Source organism: Hemitrygon akajei, chromosome 3 (genome assembly GCF_048418815.1).
Source record: "Hemitrygon akajei chromosome 3, sHemAka1.3, whole genome shotgun sequence".
Classification (NCBI taxonomy): domain Eukaryota; kingdom Metazoa; phylum Chordata; class Chondrichthyes; order Myliobatiformes; family Dasyatidae; genus Hemitrygon; species Hemitrygon akajei.
This window is the reverse complement of record NC_133126.1, coordinates 33302151-33323290: the sequence shown is the minus strand read 5'-3', so window position 1 is coordinate 33323290 and position 21140 is coordinate 33302151. Positions and strand designations below refer to the sequence as shown.

General features: G+C 40.7%; 1 protein-coding gene across 2 annotated transcripts in view; it reads right to left on the bottom strand.

Moving 5' to 3' along the window:
- The window catches only part of kcnh5b (potassium voltage-gated channel, subfamily H (eag-related), member 5b), a 668271-nt gene that overhangs the window by 567327 nt on the left and 79804 nt on the right, over positions 1-21140 (bottom strand). For both annotated transcript variants that reach the window (XM_073039513.1, XM_073039515.1), the window contains exon 3: positions 11330-11436. In XM_073039513.1, the coding sequence (XP_072895614.1) occupies positions 11330-11436 (107 nt within the window). The remainder of the gene's footprint in view (positions 1-11329; positions 11437-21140) is intronic.

Sequence of the window (21140 nt, the reverse complement as noted above, 5' to 3'; positions counted from 1 at the left end):
ATGACAAAGGTGAACTGTCATGCCTAGAAATGCATAGTATTACCGAAGCAGATCACAATATAATGTGCATCACAATAAATGTGTCCACTGTAAAACTGAAAATGGAGCTTGATACAGGGTCAGCTTTGTCCATAATGCCAGAGGTTGATTACAACAGACTGTTTTCTAAAGAAGATCTCAGTATTTCTAAGGACCTGCACAGGTGAAAAAGTGTCTCCCAAAGGCAAACTGAAGGTAAATGTGACATACAGAGGCCGAACACAGAAAAGTAGAGAGCCATCACTTTTTGGATGTGAATGACTGAGAAAAATCCAACTAGACTGGCACTCAATCAAAGCTCTCAGTGTGACTTCAACAGGCAACTGCAGCACAAATGGTAGCACTAACTGTCACAGCTGTCAGAAGGTGTTTGAGTAGGGAATGGATAAGCAGATCAAAGACTTGCCGAAAAGCTGTTCAGGATGCCACAAAGTTCAAAACGCACCCCCACAGGCACTGTCACACACATGGGAGTGGCTGTCATCACCATGGCAAAGAGTACATATTGATTTTGCTGGGCCATTCATGTTTCAGATTGCTGTGGATGCTCATTCGAAGCAGCCAGAGGTTATACCAATGAAATCAACCACCTCAGCAAAGACTGTCTCTGCTCAGAGGGCTATCTTTGCCAGAAGTGGCTTACCAGAGTGACAATGGACCACAATACACATCAGAAGAATTCTGACTGTTCGTGAAGAAAAATGGCATCAGGAACTTCAAATCAACTCCTCACCACACAGCAATGAATGGGTTGGCTGAAACGTTTAACAAAACCTTCAAAAAGCATGGAGAAGGGGGACATTTCTCCACAGCACAAGGTAAACAACTTCCTTTTTGTGTATGAAAACACTGTACATGCAATGACAAATCAAACACCTGCAATGCTGTTCATGAACAGGGGTCTGAGATCTCGCAGAGACCTTCTGAAACCAGATCAATGGAGGGAAGTACAGAATAACCAGTTCAGTCAGTTACCAACTGAAGCAGCAGGGAGCTTAATGCATGATTACCGAGAAGACAAGTGGGCACCCAGTAGAAAGTTACAAGAACTGGACCACTGATGTACGCAGTGGATGTTGGAGATCAGACCTTGAGAGGTCATGTGGACCAGATACTGGGTGTCGAAGCAAAGAACACACCTGAGTCAATTGCATCCAACAAGATGGACAATTTACAGTCACCAGAATTAGCTCTCAGGGATGATGTCACTGACAGCAATGTGACACTGGAAAGCAAGAATGTTGTCTTAGACAAGACACCTACCAAACCTGATGCCACCCCACAGGTCCAGAGGCTCTATCCTAAAAGAAACAGAGTGCCACCCAAAAGATTGAACCCTTAGAACTATGAAGTTAGTTATGACTGTTAATGTGAAAGCATGTTTATTTGGAATATGGATTTATGAAAAGGAGATTGAATGTTTTGTACATATACAGTTTCATGTTGCATTAATCTAAGAGGAAGTGTAATATATGGGTCTATTTCTTTTAGAGCAATGACCCTTAGCACGACATATCGATCTGTTGTCTGCGCATTCACTGTTGTCTACATAGCTCTCTCTCTCTCCCTCTCTCTCTCTCTCTCTCTCTCTCTCTCTCTCTCTCTCTCTCTCTCTCTCTCTCTCTCTCTCTCTCTCTCTCTCTCTCTCTCTTTCTCTCTCTCTCTCATCAACACACCAGTAAAAGCCATCTCCCGCATGCATGCTTTTACATGTAGTTGTGCAGAGACACCACAAATATCTCTGAAGATCTATCCTGGACCCAACATAATGATGCAGCTACAAAGAAGCATGACAGCAGCTATACTTCATGAAGAGTTTGAGGAGATTCTGTATGTCACCAAAGACACTCACATACTTCTACAAATGTACCTCATTTGAACTGCCTGCATCACCATCTGATATGAAGACACACACTCAAAAATTCAAGAACAGCTTCTTCCCCTCTGCCATCCGATTGACCCATGAAAACTACCACACTACTTTTTTATTTCTATTTTTGTATGAATTATTTAATTTAACTATTAAATATATATTTACTGAAATTACATAGAAACATAGAAAACCTAGAGCATAATACAGGCCCTTCAGCCCACAAAGTTGTGCTGAACATGTCCCTACCTTAGAAATTACTAGGCTTACCTATAGCCCTCTATTTTTCTAAGCTCCATGTACCTATCCAAAAGTCTCTTAAAAGACCCTATCGTATTCTCCTCCACCACCGTTGCCGGCAGCCCATTTCTCGCACTCACCACTCTGAGTAAAAAACTTACCCCTGACATCTCCTCTGTACCTACTCCCAAGCACCTTAAACCTGTGTCCTCTTGTAGCAACCATTTCAGCCCTGGGAAAAAGCCTCTGCCTATCCGCACGATCCATGCCTCTCATCATCTTATACACCTCTATCAGGTCACCTCTCATTCTCCGTCGCTCCAAGGAGAAAAGGCTGAGTTCACTCAACCTATTCTCATAAGGCATGCTCCCTAATCCAGGCAACATCCTTGTAGATCTCCTCTGCACCCTTTCTATGGCTTCCTCATCCTTCCTGTAGTGAGGCAACCAGAACTGAGCACAGTACTCCAAGTGGGGTCTGACAGCTGCAACATTACCTCTCAGCTTCTAAATTCAGTTCCACGGTTGATGAAGGCCAATGTACCGTATGCCTTCTTAACCACAGATTCAACCTGCGCAGCTGCTTTGAGCGTCCTATGGACTCGGACCCCAAGATCCCTCTGATCCTCCACACTGCCAAGAGTCTTACCATTAATACTATATTCTTCCATCATATTTGACCTCCCAAAATGAACCCCACTTCAACTTATCTGTGTTGAACTCCATCTGCCACTTCTCAGCCCAGTTTTGCATCCTATCAATGTCCCACTGTAACCTCTGACAGCCCTCGACACTATCCACAACATCTCTAACCTTTGTCTCATCAGAAAACTTACCAACTCATCCCTCCACTTCCTCATCCAGGACATTTATAAAACTCACGAAGAGTAAGGGTCCCAGAACAGATTCCTGAGGCACTCCACTGGTGACCGACCTCCATGCAGAATATGACCCGTCTACAACCACTCTTTGCCTTCTGTGGGCAAGCCAGTTCTGGGTCCACAAAGCAATGTCCCCTTGGATCCCATGCCTCCTTACTTTCTCAATAAGCCTTGCAAGGGGTACCTTATCAAATGCTTTGCTGAAGTCCATACACACTACATCTAGTGACTAGTGGTGTGCCACAAGGATCAGTTCTGGGTCCATTGTTATTTGTCATCTATATCAATGATCTGGATGATAATGAGGTAAACTGGATCAGCAAATTTGCTAATGATACAAAGATTGAGATGTAGTGGACAGTGAGGAAGGTTTTCAAAGCTTGCAGAGGGATTTGGACCACCTGGAAAAATGGACTGAAAAATGGCAGGTGGAGTTTAATACAGACAAATGTGAGGTATTGCACTTTGGAAGGACAAACCAAGGTAGAACAAACAAGGTAAATGGTAGGGCACTGAGGAGTGCAGTAATACAGAGGGATCTGGGAATACAGATGCAAAATTCCCTAAAAGTGGTGTCACAGGTAGATAGGGTCATAAAGAGAGCTTTTGGTACATTGGCCTTTATAAATCAAAGTATTGAGTATAAGAGTTGGAATGTAATGGTGAGGTTGTATAAGGCATTGGTGAGGCCGAATTTGGAGTATTGTGTGCAGTTTTGGTCACCGAATTACAGGAAGGATATTAATAAGGTTGAAAGAGTGCAGAGAAGGTTTACAAGGATGTTGCCGGGACTTGAGAAACTGAGTTACAGAGAAAGGTTGAATAGGTTAGGACTTTATTCCCTGGAGCGTAGAAAAATGAGGGGAGATTTGATAGAGGTATATAAAATTATGATGGGTATAGATAGAGTGAATGCAAGCAGGCTTTTTCCACTGAGGGTAGGGGAGAAAAAAAACCAGAGGACATGGGTTAAGGGTGAAGGGGGGAAAGTTTAAAGGGAACATTGGGGGAGGAGCTTCTTCACACAGAGAGTGGTGGGAGTGTGGAATGAGCTGCCAGATGAAGTGGTAAATGTGGGCACAAGTGGTAACATTTCAGAAAAACTTGGACAGGTACATGGATGAGAAGGGTATGGAGGGATAAGGTCCAGGTACAGGTCAGTGGCTCTAGGCAGAAAAATGGTTCGGCAGAGCCAAGAGGGGCCAAAAGGCCTGTTTCTGTGCTGTAATGTTCCATGGTTCTATCTACTGCTCTTCCTTCATCAATGTGTTTAGTCACATCCTCAAAAAATTCAATCAGGCTCTGAAGGCACGACCTGCCCTTGACAAAGCCATGCTGACTATTCCTAATCATATTATATCTCTCCAAATTTTCATAAATCCTGACTTTCAGGATCTTCTCCATCAACTTACCAACCACTGAAGTAAGACTCACTGGTCTATAATTTCCTGGGCAATCTCTACTCCCTTTCTTGAATAAAGGAATAACATCCGCAACTCTCCAGAACCTCTCCCATCTCCATTAATGATTCAAAGATCATCGCCAGAGGCTCAGCAATCTCCTCCCTCACTTCCCACAGTAGCCCGGAGTACATCTCATCTGGTCCCAGCAACTTATCCAACTTGATGCTTTCCAAAAGCTCCAGCACATCCTCTTTCTTAATATCTACATGCTCAAGCTTTTCAGTCTGCTGCAAGTCATTACTACAATCACCAAGATCCTTTTCCATAGTGAATACTGAAGTAAAGTATTCATTAAGTACCTCCACTACTTCCTCCGGTTCCATACACACTTTCTCACTGTCACACTTGATAGGTCCTATTCTTCATGTCTTATCCTCTTGCTCTTCACATACTTGTAGAATGCCTTGGGGTTTTCCTTAATCCTGCCCACCAAGGCCTTCTCATGGCCCCTTCTGACTCTCCTAATTTCCTTCTTAATCTCCTTCCTATTAGCCTTATAATCTTCTAGATCTCTAACATTATCTAGCTCTCTGAACCTTTTGTAAGCTTTTCTTTTCTTCTTGACTAGATTTATTACAGCCTTTGTACACCACGATTCTTGTACCCTACCATAACTTCACTGTCTCATGGGACCTATGCAGAACTCCACACAAATATCACCTGAATATTTGCCACATCTCTTCCGTACTTTTCTCTGAGAACATCTGTTTCCAATTTAAGCTTCCAATTTCCTGCCTGATAGCCTCATAATTCCCTTTACTCCAATGAAACGCTTTTCAAACTTATCTGTTCCTATCTCTCTCCAATGCTATTGTAAAGGAGATAGAATTATGATCACTATCTCCAAAATGCTCTCCCACTGAGAGATCTGACACCTGACCAGGTTCATTTCCCAATACCAAATCAAGTACAGCCTCTCGTCTTGTAGGCTTATCTACATATTGTGTCAAGAAACCTTCCTGAACACACCTAACAAACTCTACCCCATCTAAACCCCTTCCTGTAGGGAAATGTCAATCGATGGTATTTTTGTTATTATTATATATTGCATTGTTCCGCTGCCACAAACACAAATTTCACGGCATATGTCGGTAATTCTGACTATGATTCAGTGTTTTCCAAGAACCTAACATTACAGGGATGTTTGATTCAGATCACCACCATGAACAATAAAGAGAGTGAATTGTATATACCCTGATGAGATTACAAAGAATAAATCACAAAGTAAAAAACATAGAGACTTATCCTCAAGATACTCAAGTATGTGAGTTTCTTGGGGATATATCATATGATACCACTGGGGCAAATATTTCAAAACTCTGTGGATAGGTTTGTGTACCAATAAGCTATGAAAGACAAGTGCAGTGTCCTTATTTAAAAGGAGATCTGAGGAAATCTTTATCTCTATCAAGTTTCCTGAGATTTGAAGAGTGTCACAGGTATTGCCTCAGCTTCAGTACTGACAGCGTTACTATCATGTTTTTTAACACAATTTAACTGCCATTATTTTTTAAATCAGCTGTGCCATAACAAATTCCAGGAGTCTAAAGCTAAAATTCCCCAATTCTATATCTTACCAGCTTCTGAGTCAGCAGAAGGTAGAATGTTAAAAGCTGCTATATTCCATGATCTGCAGCTGGATATAATGAAATTCACTCGGTGTGATAAGAACATTGTCTGACTCCTCAATAATAAGATACGAAGAAGATGTTCTACAAGAATGGTTACTCCCCCACACTTTTCTCCTGCACAATGACAGTGGCATCCAGAGATTAACGGAATCAAAATAACAGCAAATACATGTTGAAACTATTGTTTGAAATATGACAAAGATAAGCTTATCCACCTACATCCTATCCACCAACATTCCCAACCAAAACACTTAGTTTGCAATGGACCCTATGCTACACCATCCTACTCGTTAGACAGCTGTCCCATCCCAAGAAATAACCAAATAGACCTCTGCTGTGTTTATCCTTCCTGACGTCAGATGATCAAGGTTGTCCTCAATAGCCCAGATTTGGATCCCCTACAGCATCAGAGCGAGACTTTGCACTCATGTACTCAGTCTCTTACAATATAGGCAAACAATGTACTTGCATGCTATTTCTGCCCATTAACCTTCAGCAATCATGTTGGGCGCCACAAACGCACAGCGATTAGCATAACGCTATTATAGCTTGGGGCATCGGAGCTCAGAGTTCCTTTACGATGTCAACTGTACGTCCTCTTTGTGCATGGGCTGTCTCAGGGTCCTTCGGTTTCCTCTCTAAGTACAAGAGCATACCGTTTAGTGGGATAATCGGTCATTGTAAATTGTCCCGTGATTAGGCAAGAGTTAAATCAGGGTTTGCTGGGCAGTGTGGCTCAAAGGACCGATTCTGCACTGTGCCTCTAAATAAATAAAATCTGTAAGAATTCTTCTCAATCTCAGTATTTACTGCTTTTCCATCATTCCAGATTGAGAAGGTCATTTCAGATTTCTCCGCATTATGTTCTATGTGACATCTTTTGGCTCAGGTACTCAACTGGAGTCTATCCTTTCATGCCCACGGGATGCTTTGCCAGCTAGCGTTATATTGTCAACAAGCTTGAAAACATTATTTTCATGTTGATAATAAATATGTATGTCCCAAGCGACACTCAGCTATATTGCTGCCTTGAAAATGATATCTTTATTTATATGCTCCATTTTCTGCTCAATAACCAAACCACAATCCATGCTCATACTTAATCCACAATCTCACAAGTCACAGACCTGTCACACAATATATTCAGCAGGTTGTGCCCTTAGAAGACTTATGTGCAATATCACAATTTTCCTTTCATAGAGACTGCTCAAATAAAACATTGCTAACTAAATTGTCCGCTTTTTTTTAAGTACGGTTTCCCCTTTGATCTCGAGGACTGTTAATTGTCCTTGCATAATGTCTGAAAGCCTCTGTCCTCTCATTGTTTTATCCCCCTTCTTTTGCAATTATTGGAGGAATTTCAAAGCAAATGTGAATTTGAATGGGATTGGAGCTTCCTTATTAATACTGACTCAGTGATATAACAAAACCTTGTTTAAAATTGATTAAAACTGATTAAAATGTTATGATGATGGCTGTTCAATGTGTTTCTCCAAGCATACAGCACAAAAAATAAAATGCCTCTTGTATTTCTGGGTATCTTTACAATAAAGTGATGGTGACTCTACACAGTTTCCAGATACTATGCATTAACACAGTCAAGCTAAAATATTATTTTACACCACATAGATTACATATGCTGTCAGTTGTTTATGCATGCTAGACTAGTCACATTACCCACAAGGAACTGACTGACGTACTTGACTCTCTCTTGAAGCCAAAGCTAGCCAAAACTACAAATTGGTGTAATCACAATTGCAGATCATCATCTCTAACAAGAGAAAATCTGCAGATGCAGGAAATCCAAAGCTACACACCCAAAATGCTGGAGGAACTCGGCAGGCCAGGCAGCATCTATAGAAAAGAGTACAGTCGACATTTCAAGACAAGACCCTTCATTTATGGTCACAGTCACAGCCCAGAATGTCCAATGTTTACTCTTTTCCGGAGATGCTGCCTGGCCTGCTGAGTTCCTCCAGCAATTGTGTGTGTGACTCATCTCTAATCTTCCATCATAGATCTGACCTCTTGCTTGAAATTGGTATGGGTACTGGTGTATTTTTGTCACATGTACCAAAATACAGTGAAAAGCTTGTCTCGCATACTGTACAGTCCTGACGAGAGGTCGGTCTGTTTACTCCTTTCCATGGATGCTGCCTGACCTGCTGAATTTTTCCAGCATCTTCTATGTGTTCCTTGCATACCGTTTATAAAGATCAAATAATTATACAGTGCATTCAGATAGAGTAAGAAAATCATAGCAATGCAGAATAAAGCCATCAATGAAGTACAGTGCAGGAAAACAACATTCTCTACATACATCAGGAAGAAGAGGATTACTAGGCAGAGGGTAGGACCACCCAAGGGTAAAGGGGGTACATTTGCTTGAATGTGGAGGATGTGGGTACCTTACAAGTGCTTAATGAGTACTTTCCACAAGTATTTACCAAGGAGAAGGACGTGAAGGACTGGGAGATCAGTGCTCAGCAGATTGATATGATAGAGCATTTCGAGATAAAGGACAAGGTAATGTTAGGTCTATGGATAAGTCCCTAGAATCTGATTGGGATATACCCCAGGTTATTGAGAGAGGCAAGAGATAAGATTGCTGGGGAATTGGCTGTTTGGATTCAGTCAGGATTGTGTGTTGCATACAGTTCTGGTCTGTTCCATTATAGGAGTGATGTAGAGGCTTTGGAGGGGGTTCAGAAGAGGTTTACCAGGATGCTGCCTGGATTAGAGGCTAAAATGAGGGTTTGGACAAGCTTGGGTTGTTTTCTCTGGAGCGGCAGAGGCTGAGAGGAGATCTGATAGATTATGAGAGGCAAACATATAGTAGATAGAAAGTATCTTTTCCCAGGGTCAAAAATGTCTAATACCAGAGGACTGCATGTAAGGTGGGAGGGGGTAATTTCAAAGGAGGTGTGGGGAGCAAGTTGCTTTTTTTTAAATGCAGAGTATGGTGGGTGGCCTGGAATGCACTGCCTGGGGTGGTGGTAGAGACAGAAACATTAGGGACTTTTACAAGATGTTTAGATAAGCATAAAAATGTGAGGAAATTGGAAACATCTGGACATTGTGTAGTCGGAAGAGATCCGTTTAGTTGGCCGTTTGATTACTATTTTACTTGGCTTGGCACAACAGTGTAGGTCAAAGGGCCAGTTCTTGTGCTGTACTGTTCTACATTCTATGTTCTATGATAAAGTGCAAGGTCGTAATGAGATAGATTATGAGGCCATGAGCCCATCTTATCATACAAGTGGTCCGTTCAAGAGTCGATTAACAGAGGGATAGAAACTGTCCTTGAGCCTGGTGCTGCGTGCTTTCAGGCTTTAGCATCTTCTGCCCAATGGGAGAGGGAGAAGAGAGAACGTCTGCAGCAGGTGGCGTCATTTACCGAGCTGGCTGCTTTATCGAGGCAGCAAGATAAGGTCCATAGAGGACAGTCTGGTTCCTGTGACGTGCTAAGCTGAGTCCGCAACTCTACAGTTTCTTGCTGCTACTTGCTGTTATGCATCTAGACAGAATACTTTCAATGGCACATTCATACAAATCAGGAAGAGTAAATGGGGACATGCTGCATTTCTTTAGCCTCCTGAGGAAGTAGAGGTATTTGTGAGGGTTTCTACCAGTGACATCAATGTGGCTGGAGCAGGACAGACATTGGTGATGGTCGCACCTGGGCACCCAAAACTCTCAACCCCCCCCCCCCCCCCAAACTTCAACACCATTAATGTCAACAGGAGCATACGCATGGCCCCCTTTGCAGAGCTGCAGATGGTATAAACACGCTCTTGCTGGCCCAACCTCCCCCCAAACACCTCATACCACCAAAGCACAACTTCACCCATTTTCATTCATCACTTTGGATCACCAAGACTTTCAATGCAGTCTGGCAATGCAGGAGGAGAAATAGATCAGTGATGACAAGGACACACCATCACTGAAACTTGCATTTATCACCTTCTTTATTATGATGAGTTTGAATAAATTCAAATAAGGATGTCATTGTGCTAGAATTAGAAAATAAAAACGCATTTTAGCTGAAATGTATTTTCCATTGTTAGCTGAGTTTAAATGCAGGAAGAAAGAAAGAAATACATAAGACAATCAATGGCCCAGATTATTTTATTTATGAAGACCTTAATCCATTGACTTTACATTTTCATTCTAAAAAATTTCTATTTCTCTCATAGCATACCAAAACCATGTGCTAAGGAGCTTAGTTTCATCTCTCTGTGTTCCAAATAAAAAATCCATTGGGCAGTCTAAAATAAATCATGTATTAACACTAACTAAAGTCTCTCCCCATCCAAAACAATTAAATTCACAGTTTTTGTCTTAATATTTAAGATTCTAGAAAATCAGCTGAATGAACAACATGTCATTTCTTTCAGCATTCTAGAAAGTTTTCTTCACAAGAGTCAGTATTAAGGTATCTAAGCCAATTAATATTTGATGTTTTTTTCCTTTATTGATTTTGTTTTTATTTTAACAAAATGAGCATATTACAATTAAAACTATTTCAAAACTATCATTCTCTTTCCAAACCCACTCACATGTAAACAGTTCTACAGTATCATTCCAAAGTATACTTGGAACAAGTTGATCAGCAAATCAAAATTTCCAGCATACAGATACAAAATGATTAAGATCCTATAATTTGATCCAGCTTGTGAATGCAAACCCCTTTTAGAAAATCTAAGACTTAGGCTGTCCCACTTTATTTGATTATACTCTTTGGGTTGAGCTTGGGATCTCTGAGATTCTATCACAAATTAAGGTTGCAGAAAATCTAAGGGAGCATAGGGCTCCTTGGTAGATAGAGTTGATGTGCCAGGGCAATCAACTAAGCATAGACTAAATAAGGTTTAAGTAATAAATGTTAATTGAAGATGGTTCAGAAGGCATTGATGAAGTGGAATATTTCTGCTCAATTAACAAATGTTCCTTCTGTCTAGATTAATGAGTATAGAATTAAATCACAGTAAGGAATGGACACATCTTTATGGATTAAAACAAACTCTTCTGTCATAAAGGAGATCTTGTACTTTCAAAAGCATTTGAGAGGAACTTACATATTAGAAAAATGACCTAGCTCAATAATTAGTGGGATTATTTTATCAGCACTTATAATCTTATTTCAAATACATCCCAAGAACAGTCATAAAGTAATGGATTTATAATAGAATTATCATTACTTACTGTTTTTATGATACAGAAGAACTTCAAAGCAATTTGATTCATAGTTGTCAAATGTTTGCCTGACTTTGTCTATGGTCTTCTTATCCGTTAGGTCTCCATACATGAAACTGGGCAATATAAAAGAGAGAAAAGAATTACTATATTAGAAAATCACCTGTGTTTTCTTTTGCTGGCATTGTACCCCTCATCTTAATTAGAATTGTATTGGATTGAAAGTGCAGGACAAAATAATATTTACTATTGGGAACAGCTAAATTACTATATAAATATTTTCATGATTCAGTCAATAAAGATGATTACCTGAAAATAATTCAGAACTTTAATTATTTGTGTATGCCCAGAAGCAAGGAACAATATGCTGTTACCCATCCAAAGTATCTTTAATTCCCTTATCCGAAATCCTTGGGGCCAGTTGCATTTCGAAATTCAGATTTTTTCGGTTTTCAGAATCCCTCCTTATTGGTTCCGGGAACCCCCGCAGATACCAAAAAACATATATGCTCAAGTCCCTTATTTAATCTGTCTCAGTGCGGGTGGACTTTAGGACCCAGTGGAGCTCCGGACCCACGCACATCCTCCCGTATACTTTAAATCATCTCTAGATAACTTATAGTACCTAATACAATGTAAATGCTATGTAAATAGTTGTTATACTGCATTGTTTAGGGAATAATGACAAGAAAATAATTATTTCCAACAAAAACATTCAAAAAAAAATAAAACATATACAGCTTCAAACAAACCGAATCAAACACATGGTAAATGACTTATTGGAATAAATGTAGAACATCATTGTCACTACAAAACTTCAGTAACTTGACTTTCTGTTTCTTTGAATCATATACAGTGGTAGTTCCGACACCATATTCTTCAGTAAGGCGCCGCACAGCCACTCCACAATCAAGCTTCTGCAATAACTCCACTTTCTGTGTTATTGCTAATGATAGATGCTTCCTTCTCTTTTTCTCATTGTTACCCATAGGGGTACCTGCAGCTCTTTTTGACATTTTCACAGTGAAATTAAACACAAAGTTAACAGTGAACACAAAATATCAGCGAACAGCAAATGCATGTGTAACCAGTACGAGCGCTGAGCCTCGACTGATGTCTGGTGGCCTCTGCTAGTGCTGCCACGTCACTCCTAAATGACGTCAGCTGTTAGCAGAAAAATCTTCAGTTTTCAGGGATTTTTGGATTTCAGGATTTCGGATAAGGGATTGTGGACGTGTACCGCCAATTGGAGATGATCTAAAGTTCAAAACTCAAAGTAGATTTTATTATCAAAGTACATATATGTTTGCAAACTATCTTTTCCAAAAGCTCCCTACTGGACAGCACACTAGGACTATTAAATGAAAAACTTCACACCATCTTAAGGCTTCTTCCCTGTGCAGTTAATCTGATCAACCATTCTATTCAGCCCCCCCCACCCCCCCCCCCCCCACTATCGAAGTTGAAAGTAAATTTTTTTTTATCAAGTACATACTGTATAGGTCACAATATACAATCCCGAAGCTCATTTTCTTGTGAGCATACTCAATAAAGCTATAAAATAATTATCATAATGGAATCACTGAAAGACAGCCAAAAAGTGCAGGAGACAAAAAAACTGTGCAAATACAAAAAGAAAGAAATAATAATAATAAATAAATAAGCAATAAATATCGAGAACATGAGATGAAATGTCTGTGAAAATTAGTTACTGATTGTGGGAACATTTCATTAATGGAGAAAGTGAAGTTGAGTGAAGTTATCCTAATTGGTTCAACAGCTTGATGGTTGAGGGATAGTAACTGTTCCTGAACCTAGTGGTGTGAGTCCTGAAGCTCTTGTACCTGCATTCTGACGGCAGCAGTGAGAGGAGAGCATATTGTTACGCCCGTGGCCCCCTCCTTTTTGAGAATGGCAGGATCGCTATTGATTCAAGTCAGGAGACCCAGGAAATGAGAGAAAGACATGCAGAATCCACAAAGAGTTTGGAATGTGTCCTGGCCTCTGAAAGGCGGAACCATTGATAACGGCTATTGTCTCTTGGAGACGGAATTGTGTATTGAATCCTGTACGATGCCTCGAAGCCCCCAGGCAATGAACCGAGGGGGAGGTTGGTGGAGGGATTGCATCATCCCACCCTGACTGACATCTGAGACCCTGTGAGTCAGGATAAAAGAGGGTCTGAGGAACAGCCCCTTTTGACGCACCAGAAGAAACGCTAGCGATCCCGTAATAGCAAAAACCAGTGGAAAGGCCACGTGCGTCCTTTTCCATTTGCCCCAGAATCGGTGGGCCCTTTACCACGGCAGAACGGTTTTTAGCTAACAACGGGGAAATCAACTCCCAACGACTCTCGAAGGATTGACATCATAAAAGGAATGGGCAAGTTTTAACCCGTCTTTCCCTCCAACCAAAAAGCTGCAGCTTGAATGAACTACAGTGACTTTTATATTTCCATCGGACAATACATTATCCCCTAGACAACGATAGAGCTATTTCTTATTGATTATTATTATACCCATGCTTTTAGATTTAGTATTGACGAAGTATATTATCTGTATGTTTGCATTGATATTATTTTGTGTATTTTTATCAATAAATACTGTTAAAAATAGTACCATCAGATTTCAACGGACCTCTCTATCTTTGCTGGTAAGTGACCCAGTTACGGGGTATGTAACAATATCCTGAATGGAGGGGAGGTGGGGGATGTCCCTGATGATGGATGCTGCTTTCCTGCGGCAGCATTTCATGTAGATGTGCTCAGTGGTGGGGAGGGCTTCACCCCTGATGGACTGGTCCGTATCCACTGCTTTTTGTAGGATTTTGCATTCAAGGGCATTGGTGTTTCCATATCAGGCTGTGATGCAGCCTATCAAAACACTCTCCACAACACATCTATAGAAGTTTGTCAAAGTTTTAGATATCATGCCAAAATAGCACAAACTCCTAAGGAAGTAGAGGCACTGCCGTGCTTTCTTTGTAATTGCACTTACATTCTGGGCCCAGGACAGGTCCTCCGAGAAAATAACATCTAGGAATTTAAAGTTGCTAACCCCCTTCACTTCTAATTCTCCAATGAGGACTGGCTCATGGACCTCTGATTTCCTTCTCTTTAAGTCTATAATCAGCTCCTTTGTCTTGCTGATATTGAATGAGAGGTTGTTGTTGGGGCATCACTCAGCCAGATTTTCAGACTGTCCCCTATATGCTGATTCAGTCAGTGACAGTGGTGTCATCAGCAAACTTGAATATAGCATTGGAGCGGTGCTTAGCCACACAGCCCTAAGTGTAAAGTGAGTAGAGCAGAAGAGTAAGTGAGTGATGAAGCACACAGCCTTGTGCTGATGGAGACCAGGGAAGACATGTTGTTGCCAATCCAAACAGACTGGAGTCTACAAGTGAGAAAATCCAGAATCCAATTTCACAAAGAGGTACTGAGGCCAAGGATTTGGAGCTTGTTGATTAGTTCTGAGGGGATGATGGCACTGAATTCTCAGCTGTAGTTGATAAAGAGAATCCTGATGTGTGCATCTTTGCTGTCCAGATCTTCACGGGTTGAGTGAAGAGCCTGTGAGATGGCATCTGCTGTGGACCTGCTCCTCCAGTAGGCAAAATGGGAGCAGATCCAAGTTGCTTCTCAGACGGGAACTGATAAGTTTCATTGCCAACCTCTGAAACCACTTCATCACTGTGAAAGTAAGTGCTACTGTGCGATAGGCAGTGAGGCAGGACACCACACTCCTCTTGGGCTCAGGTATAATTGAAGCCTGCTTGAAGCAGGTGAGTACCACACACTGCCGAGAGGTTAAAAACCTCAGTAAACACAATAGCCAGCCAATCAGCCCAGGTCTTTAGTAAATGGCCAAGTGCCCCATCTGGGCTGAATGGTTTTCGTGGGCACATCCTCCTGAAGGCTACTCACATGTCAGCTTCAGAGACTGAAATCATAGGATCATCGAGGAAAGTGGAAGTTGTGATGGATCCTCCAAGTTTTAAACGGTCAAAGTGAGCGTAGAAGGCATTGAGCGCATTCGGAATCAAAGCCCTGCTGTCTCCTATGTTGCTTGATTTTACTTTATAAGAGGTGATAGCATTCAAACCCTGACACAACTGTCGATCATCCTTCGTTGATTCAAGTATTGTTTGGAATTGGAACTTCACACGTGAGATGGCTTCCCAGAGATAGTACTCTTATAACTTTCTTGGTTGCCAGGTTTGAACGCCTCTGATCCAGCCCTCAGCAGACTACACATCTCCTGGTTCATACAGGGCACCTGACTGGGGAAGACACTGAATGATTTTGTGGGGGATACACTCATCTACGACTGTTTAAATAAAGTCCATGACAACCATGGTGTATTCATGCAGATCCACAGATGTGTCCTTGACCGTGGCCCAGTCTAGCAGCTTGAAACAATCCCGTAGCCACTCCACAGCCTGCCACAACCACCTCTTTGTTGTCCTAAGCTGTGGAGCATTGCTCTTTAGACTGCCTGAATGCAGCTGGAAGGACAGCCAAGTGACCTGAATTCCCAAAGTGCATGGCACAGTAGGCTTTGTTATTTTAATATAACTGTGGTCTAGTACATTGGGAACGCTGGTACTACAGGTTATCTGCTGTTGGCAATTGGGCAGGGTTTTCTTCAAACAAGCCTAGTTGAAGTCTCCGACTATGATTTGAAATGGACAGTTTCTTGTTTGAAGATGGCATAATGCAGTATGGTGAACACTTGATTACTGTTGGCTTCTTTAGGCAGTTAAAGCTGTAAGAGGGAGCTGCAGATAATTATAACTCAGTGGGGTGTTAATTGGCTGTGGCCACACAAAATGGTCTGGTGGAAATAATGAACAGAGCCTTCCAACATAAAACAGATAATGGCTGCATAGAGGAAAAGAGATCCTTGAAATCTAGCTGAAAAGAGCTGGGACAGAGAGTAAGTCATCAATATTTTATTCAGAGTGTATACTAACGTCATTCTAGGCAGTACTTACAGGTGCCTTTCTCAAGAAAAATAGTGGTGAGCCTAAGACCTCAATGGAAAGCATTTCAGGATGTTTAGATACCAGCAGTTGGGGTTTAATGCCTTACACATTGTTCGTCTGTGCTTACAAATGAAGATCGGTTGGGATTCATTTCTCCCATTTCTCCAGAGATCATGACACATAATCCATGATGGTTATGCAGTGCTGCTCCTATGATTTGGCAGAAAACTTTAGACAAAGAACAGGATTGGGCTTCTTCTGCAGGGGCTATACCAATCTTATTATGTTTCATTTATCTTTTAAATCACAATGGATATGTGGCAAGTTAGATACAAAATCATGAACTCAAGGTAAAGTTTGAAACATTTTTCAGAAGTCAAGTGGTAGAAGCTTGAGGGAACTTTTCTGTGGCTTGGAGTGGTAAGGGTGCCAATTATTAACAAAATATTATTCTAATACTTTTAATATTATAAATGTACATATTTTCTAAAAAAAAGCTGTTTCCCATTTTTACAGAAACAGAAGCTTCATTTAGGCAAAGAGAAACTGCTTAAAAGCTTGAAAATCAAAACATTTTCTGGTTCCAGATCTCTCAGAAACAAAGCTTCGGCTCAGTTTTCCAAGTGCAGCAATATCAGGGCTGTGGTGCCTCCACCCAAAAGCTTGGAGAGGGTAGGATTGCTCACTTTCAACAAACTTTGCGAGCCATATCTTTTATACCCACCTCCCATTCATCAGGTTACCCTCTCACCATATGGCAGAAGAACAAGCTGGTGGCTGATTAATTGCATGTCAACATATTAACAAATGGCTCTTCAATGGCAATGCACGTCAATCAAGGCAAGTTGTCAGTCATTTTTCCATTGACAGGAGAAACACCAATGAATGTTAAGGATTCCTGGTTTTCAGAGGACACAACAGTTTTGGAGTGAACAAGGACCTCCTTATAAAATTAAACTCCACTCTACATAGATGATAGTCTCTGATTAAATAAATATAGGTCCCAATATTTACCTTATCTGGAAGAAAGACTGGAAAATGTTCAGGATGTCAAAGGAAATGTCAAGATAAACGCCTTTTGAAACGCATAGTGAATCTTCACACAGGGAAAACAAACTCACGGTCCTTTTCTCTACTAACACTGGAAAACAGATTTTGTGTTTAAATACTCATGGTGCTGACACTGCAAATAGTTCAACTAAACTAAAAATGTTCTGTTGATGATTTCCATTTTTACTCAGTGTCTGAAGCTTCTTGGTTAAGTGTCCAACAATAATCAGCATTTGAATATTCAGATCATTGAACGTTGATGTCCAGAAAGTCGAACTTCAGAAACATGGCTCAGATAAAATAAATTGTGAATTGAGTGTAGCAAAAGCTTAGTTATAGCAAAATTTTATGAATGATGTTCATAAAATACAGATGAAGGAATACAAATGACACTGTTCTAATTATCCCAGTTTTAATACCAAAAGTCAATGTGGCATAATGAAAATATAAAACTAACTGCAGCTGCTGGAAAATTGATATAAGAGTCTTTGAAATGAAACTTATTTAACACTGTTTCTCTTTCTTCAGATGCTGCTTGACCTGCAGAATATTTCCAACGCTTTTGTTTATTCTTTAGTGACCATTTGGGAGTAGGGTTATCAATAAAAAGGATCCACAATTCAATATTTATAGTGGTAAGTAATAAAGTTCAAAGCAAATTTATTGTCAAAGTATGTATATGTTACCATATACTACCTTGAGATTCACTTTCTTGTGGGCATTCACAGAGGACACAAAGATGCACAACATAATCAATGAAACCTTCACATAGAGACGGGCAAATAACCAATGTTCAAAAGATGGCAAATAGTGTAAATACAAAAAGTAGAACAAAATAATAATGATAAATAAGCAATAAATAATATGGAGAACATGAGTTGAAGAGACCTTGAAAGTGAGTCCATAGGTTGTTGAATCAATACAGTGAAATTATTTACTCTGGGGATGCGTGGTAGTGTAGATAAAATGCAACTAACCCTCCATTTATAGATGCCATGTAGGGAGCCGAAGACACATCTCTTGTAATTTTAATAAAGCAGGGACAAAAATAAACATTCGATGTGACAAGCTGTAACAAAATTAAATGGCATTTTCTTAATGTTTCATATTTTAATTCTGCCAGTGAGTGGAACAATTTATGTGGGATTTCACATCTCATTTCCTTTCAATTCAGCATTAGATGACATATTTACAAAATATGATGAAGGAAACAGCTTATGTTCAAGCAGATGAAAATGCCAATTGATTGCATTACACAGACCATTAGCTACATGAAGCTTGCAATTACAGTCATTCAGTGCAAGGACACTTAAGATAACTCAAGCAAAATTCGTATTATTTATCAATAAAAAGGTGCATTTAAGTCTTACTGGGTTTATGCAAATCTAATAATTGGATCATGAAGTTATAGAGAAATAGATGTACTGCTCAGTACGAGACACTAAGCAAAAGCACAGTCTGTACAAATCAGAATTAATGACATGAAACTATTAAATCTAAATGAGCCACACTAAAGAAAACAATGAATATCATAATCAGATCCAAAATATGAACATGGTGCCATTCCATTTTACTTAAATTTCAATGTTACTGCAACCATAAAATATACCTTTCTTGCAATAGTATCTGTAATTAAGAACAAGCTTCACTAACATAGAAATGATCAGCTTTAATAAAAACATAATTACGTTTTCTTATTTCCAATGATTCATTGAACTGATGAAAACATATGCAATCAGAAAGAGCGTTGAATACAGGATGTTATATCTGAATGTGCGCAGTATACGGAATAAGGTAGATGAACTTGCAGCAAAGTTAGAGATTGGCAGGTATGATGTTGTGGGCATCGCTGAGTGGTGGTTGAAAGATTATAGTTGATGCACCATCAATAACTCACTCTGAGACGTAAGAAGCGAGATATCGGCTTTTATTGACTGGAAGAATGAACAACACTACATCCTGGAGAATGAGGCCAGGCTCAGGCCTCAATCGCCTTTATACAGGGGTCTGTGGGAGGAGCCACAGGAGCAGTCCAGACAGGTATATGTAGTTCACCACAATAGTTGGGAGCTTAACGTCTAAGGATACACATTGTATCGAAAGGACAGGCAGACTGAGGGGGTGGTGTGGGTCTGATGGTGAAAACTGAAATCAAATCCTTAGAAAGAGATGATATAGGATTGAAAGGTGTAGACTCCTTGTGGGTAGAGCTAAGAACCTACAAGGGTGAAAAGACCCTGATGGGAGTTATATACAGCCCTCTGAACAGTAGCAAAGATGAGGTATACAAATACATCAGGAAAGGATGTCAAAAGGGCAATGTTTGAGAGAGTCATGAGCGATTTCAGTATACAGTAGATTGGGAAAATCAGGCTGTTTTTGGATCCTAAGAGGGGGAGTTTGTAGGAGCAGCTCATGGTTGAGCCCACTAGTGGATCAGTTATTCTGGATTGGATGCCGTGCAATGATCTGGAAGTGATTAGAAAGCTTAAGGTAAAGGAATCCTTAAGGGATGAGTGATCATAAAATAATAGAATTCACCCTGCGATTTGAGACGGAGAAGCTAAAATCGGTATTACCGTGGAGTAAAGGGAATTACAGGGAAATGACAGAAGAGCTGGCCTAGGTTGATTGGAAGGGGACATTAGGAAGGATGATGGCAGAACATCAATAGCTGGTGGTTCTGGGAGCAACTAAAAAGTCATAAAGAAAGAAAAGTTGGACTAAGCTAGCCAACAATATTAAAGAGGATATCAAAAGTTTCATCAGATGGATAAAGAGTGAAAGAGAAGAAAGGGCACGCATCGAAGCACTGGAAAACGATATTGGAGAGGTAGTAATGGGGACAAGGAAATAGCGGATGAACTAAACAAATATTTTGCATCAGTCCTCACTGTGGAAGTCACTAGCTGTATGCCAGAAGTTTGAGAGTGTCAGGGGGCATAAGTTTGTGAAGTTGCCATGACTGGGGAGAAACTGAAGGGTCTGAAGGTAGGAAAGACACCTGGGCCAGATGGTCTACACCCCAGGGTTCTGAAAGAGGTGGCTGAAGAGATTGTGGAGGCATTGGTAATGATCTTTCAAGAATCTGTTGATTATGGCATGGTTCTGGAGGACTGGAAAATTGCAAATGTCACTCCACACTTCAAGAAACAAGAGAGGCAGAAGAAGGGATATTATAGGCCAAACACAAGGAAATCTGCAGATGCTGGAAATTCAAACAACAACACACAAAAAATGCTGGTGGAACACAACAGGCCAGGCAGCATCTATAGGGAGAAGCGCTGTCGACGTTTTGGGTCCTGATGAAGGGTCTCAGCCCGAAACATCGACAGCGCTTCTCCCTATAGATGCTGCCTGGCCTGCTGTGTTCCACCAGCATTTTGTGTGTGTTGTTGATATTATAGGCCAGTTAGTCTGCCTTCAGTGGCAACGCGAGTGAATCTGCAGATGCTGGAAATAAATAAAAAACACAAAATGCTGGCAGAACTCAGCAGGCCAGACAGCATCCATGGGAGGAGGTAATAACGTCGTCACTACCTCCTCCCATGGATGCTGTCTGGCCTGCTAAGTTCTGCCAGCATTTTGTGTTTTTTAGTTTGCCTTCAGTGATTGGGAAGATGCTGAAGTTGATTATTAAGGATATGGTTTCAGGGTACTTGGAGGCACATGATAAAATGGGCTGAAGTCAGCATGGTTTCCATAAGGAAAAATCTTGCCTGAAAAATCTGTTGCAATTCTTTGAAGAAATAACAAGCAAAATAGACAAATGAGAATCAGAGGA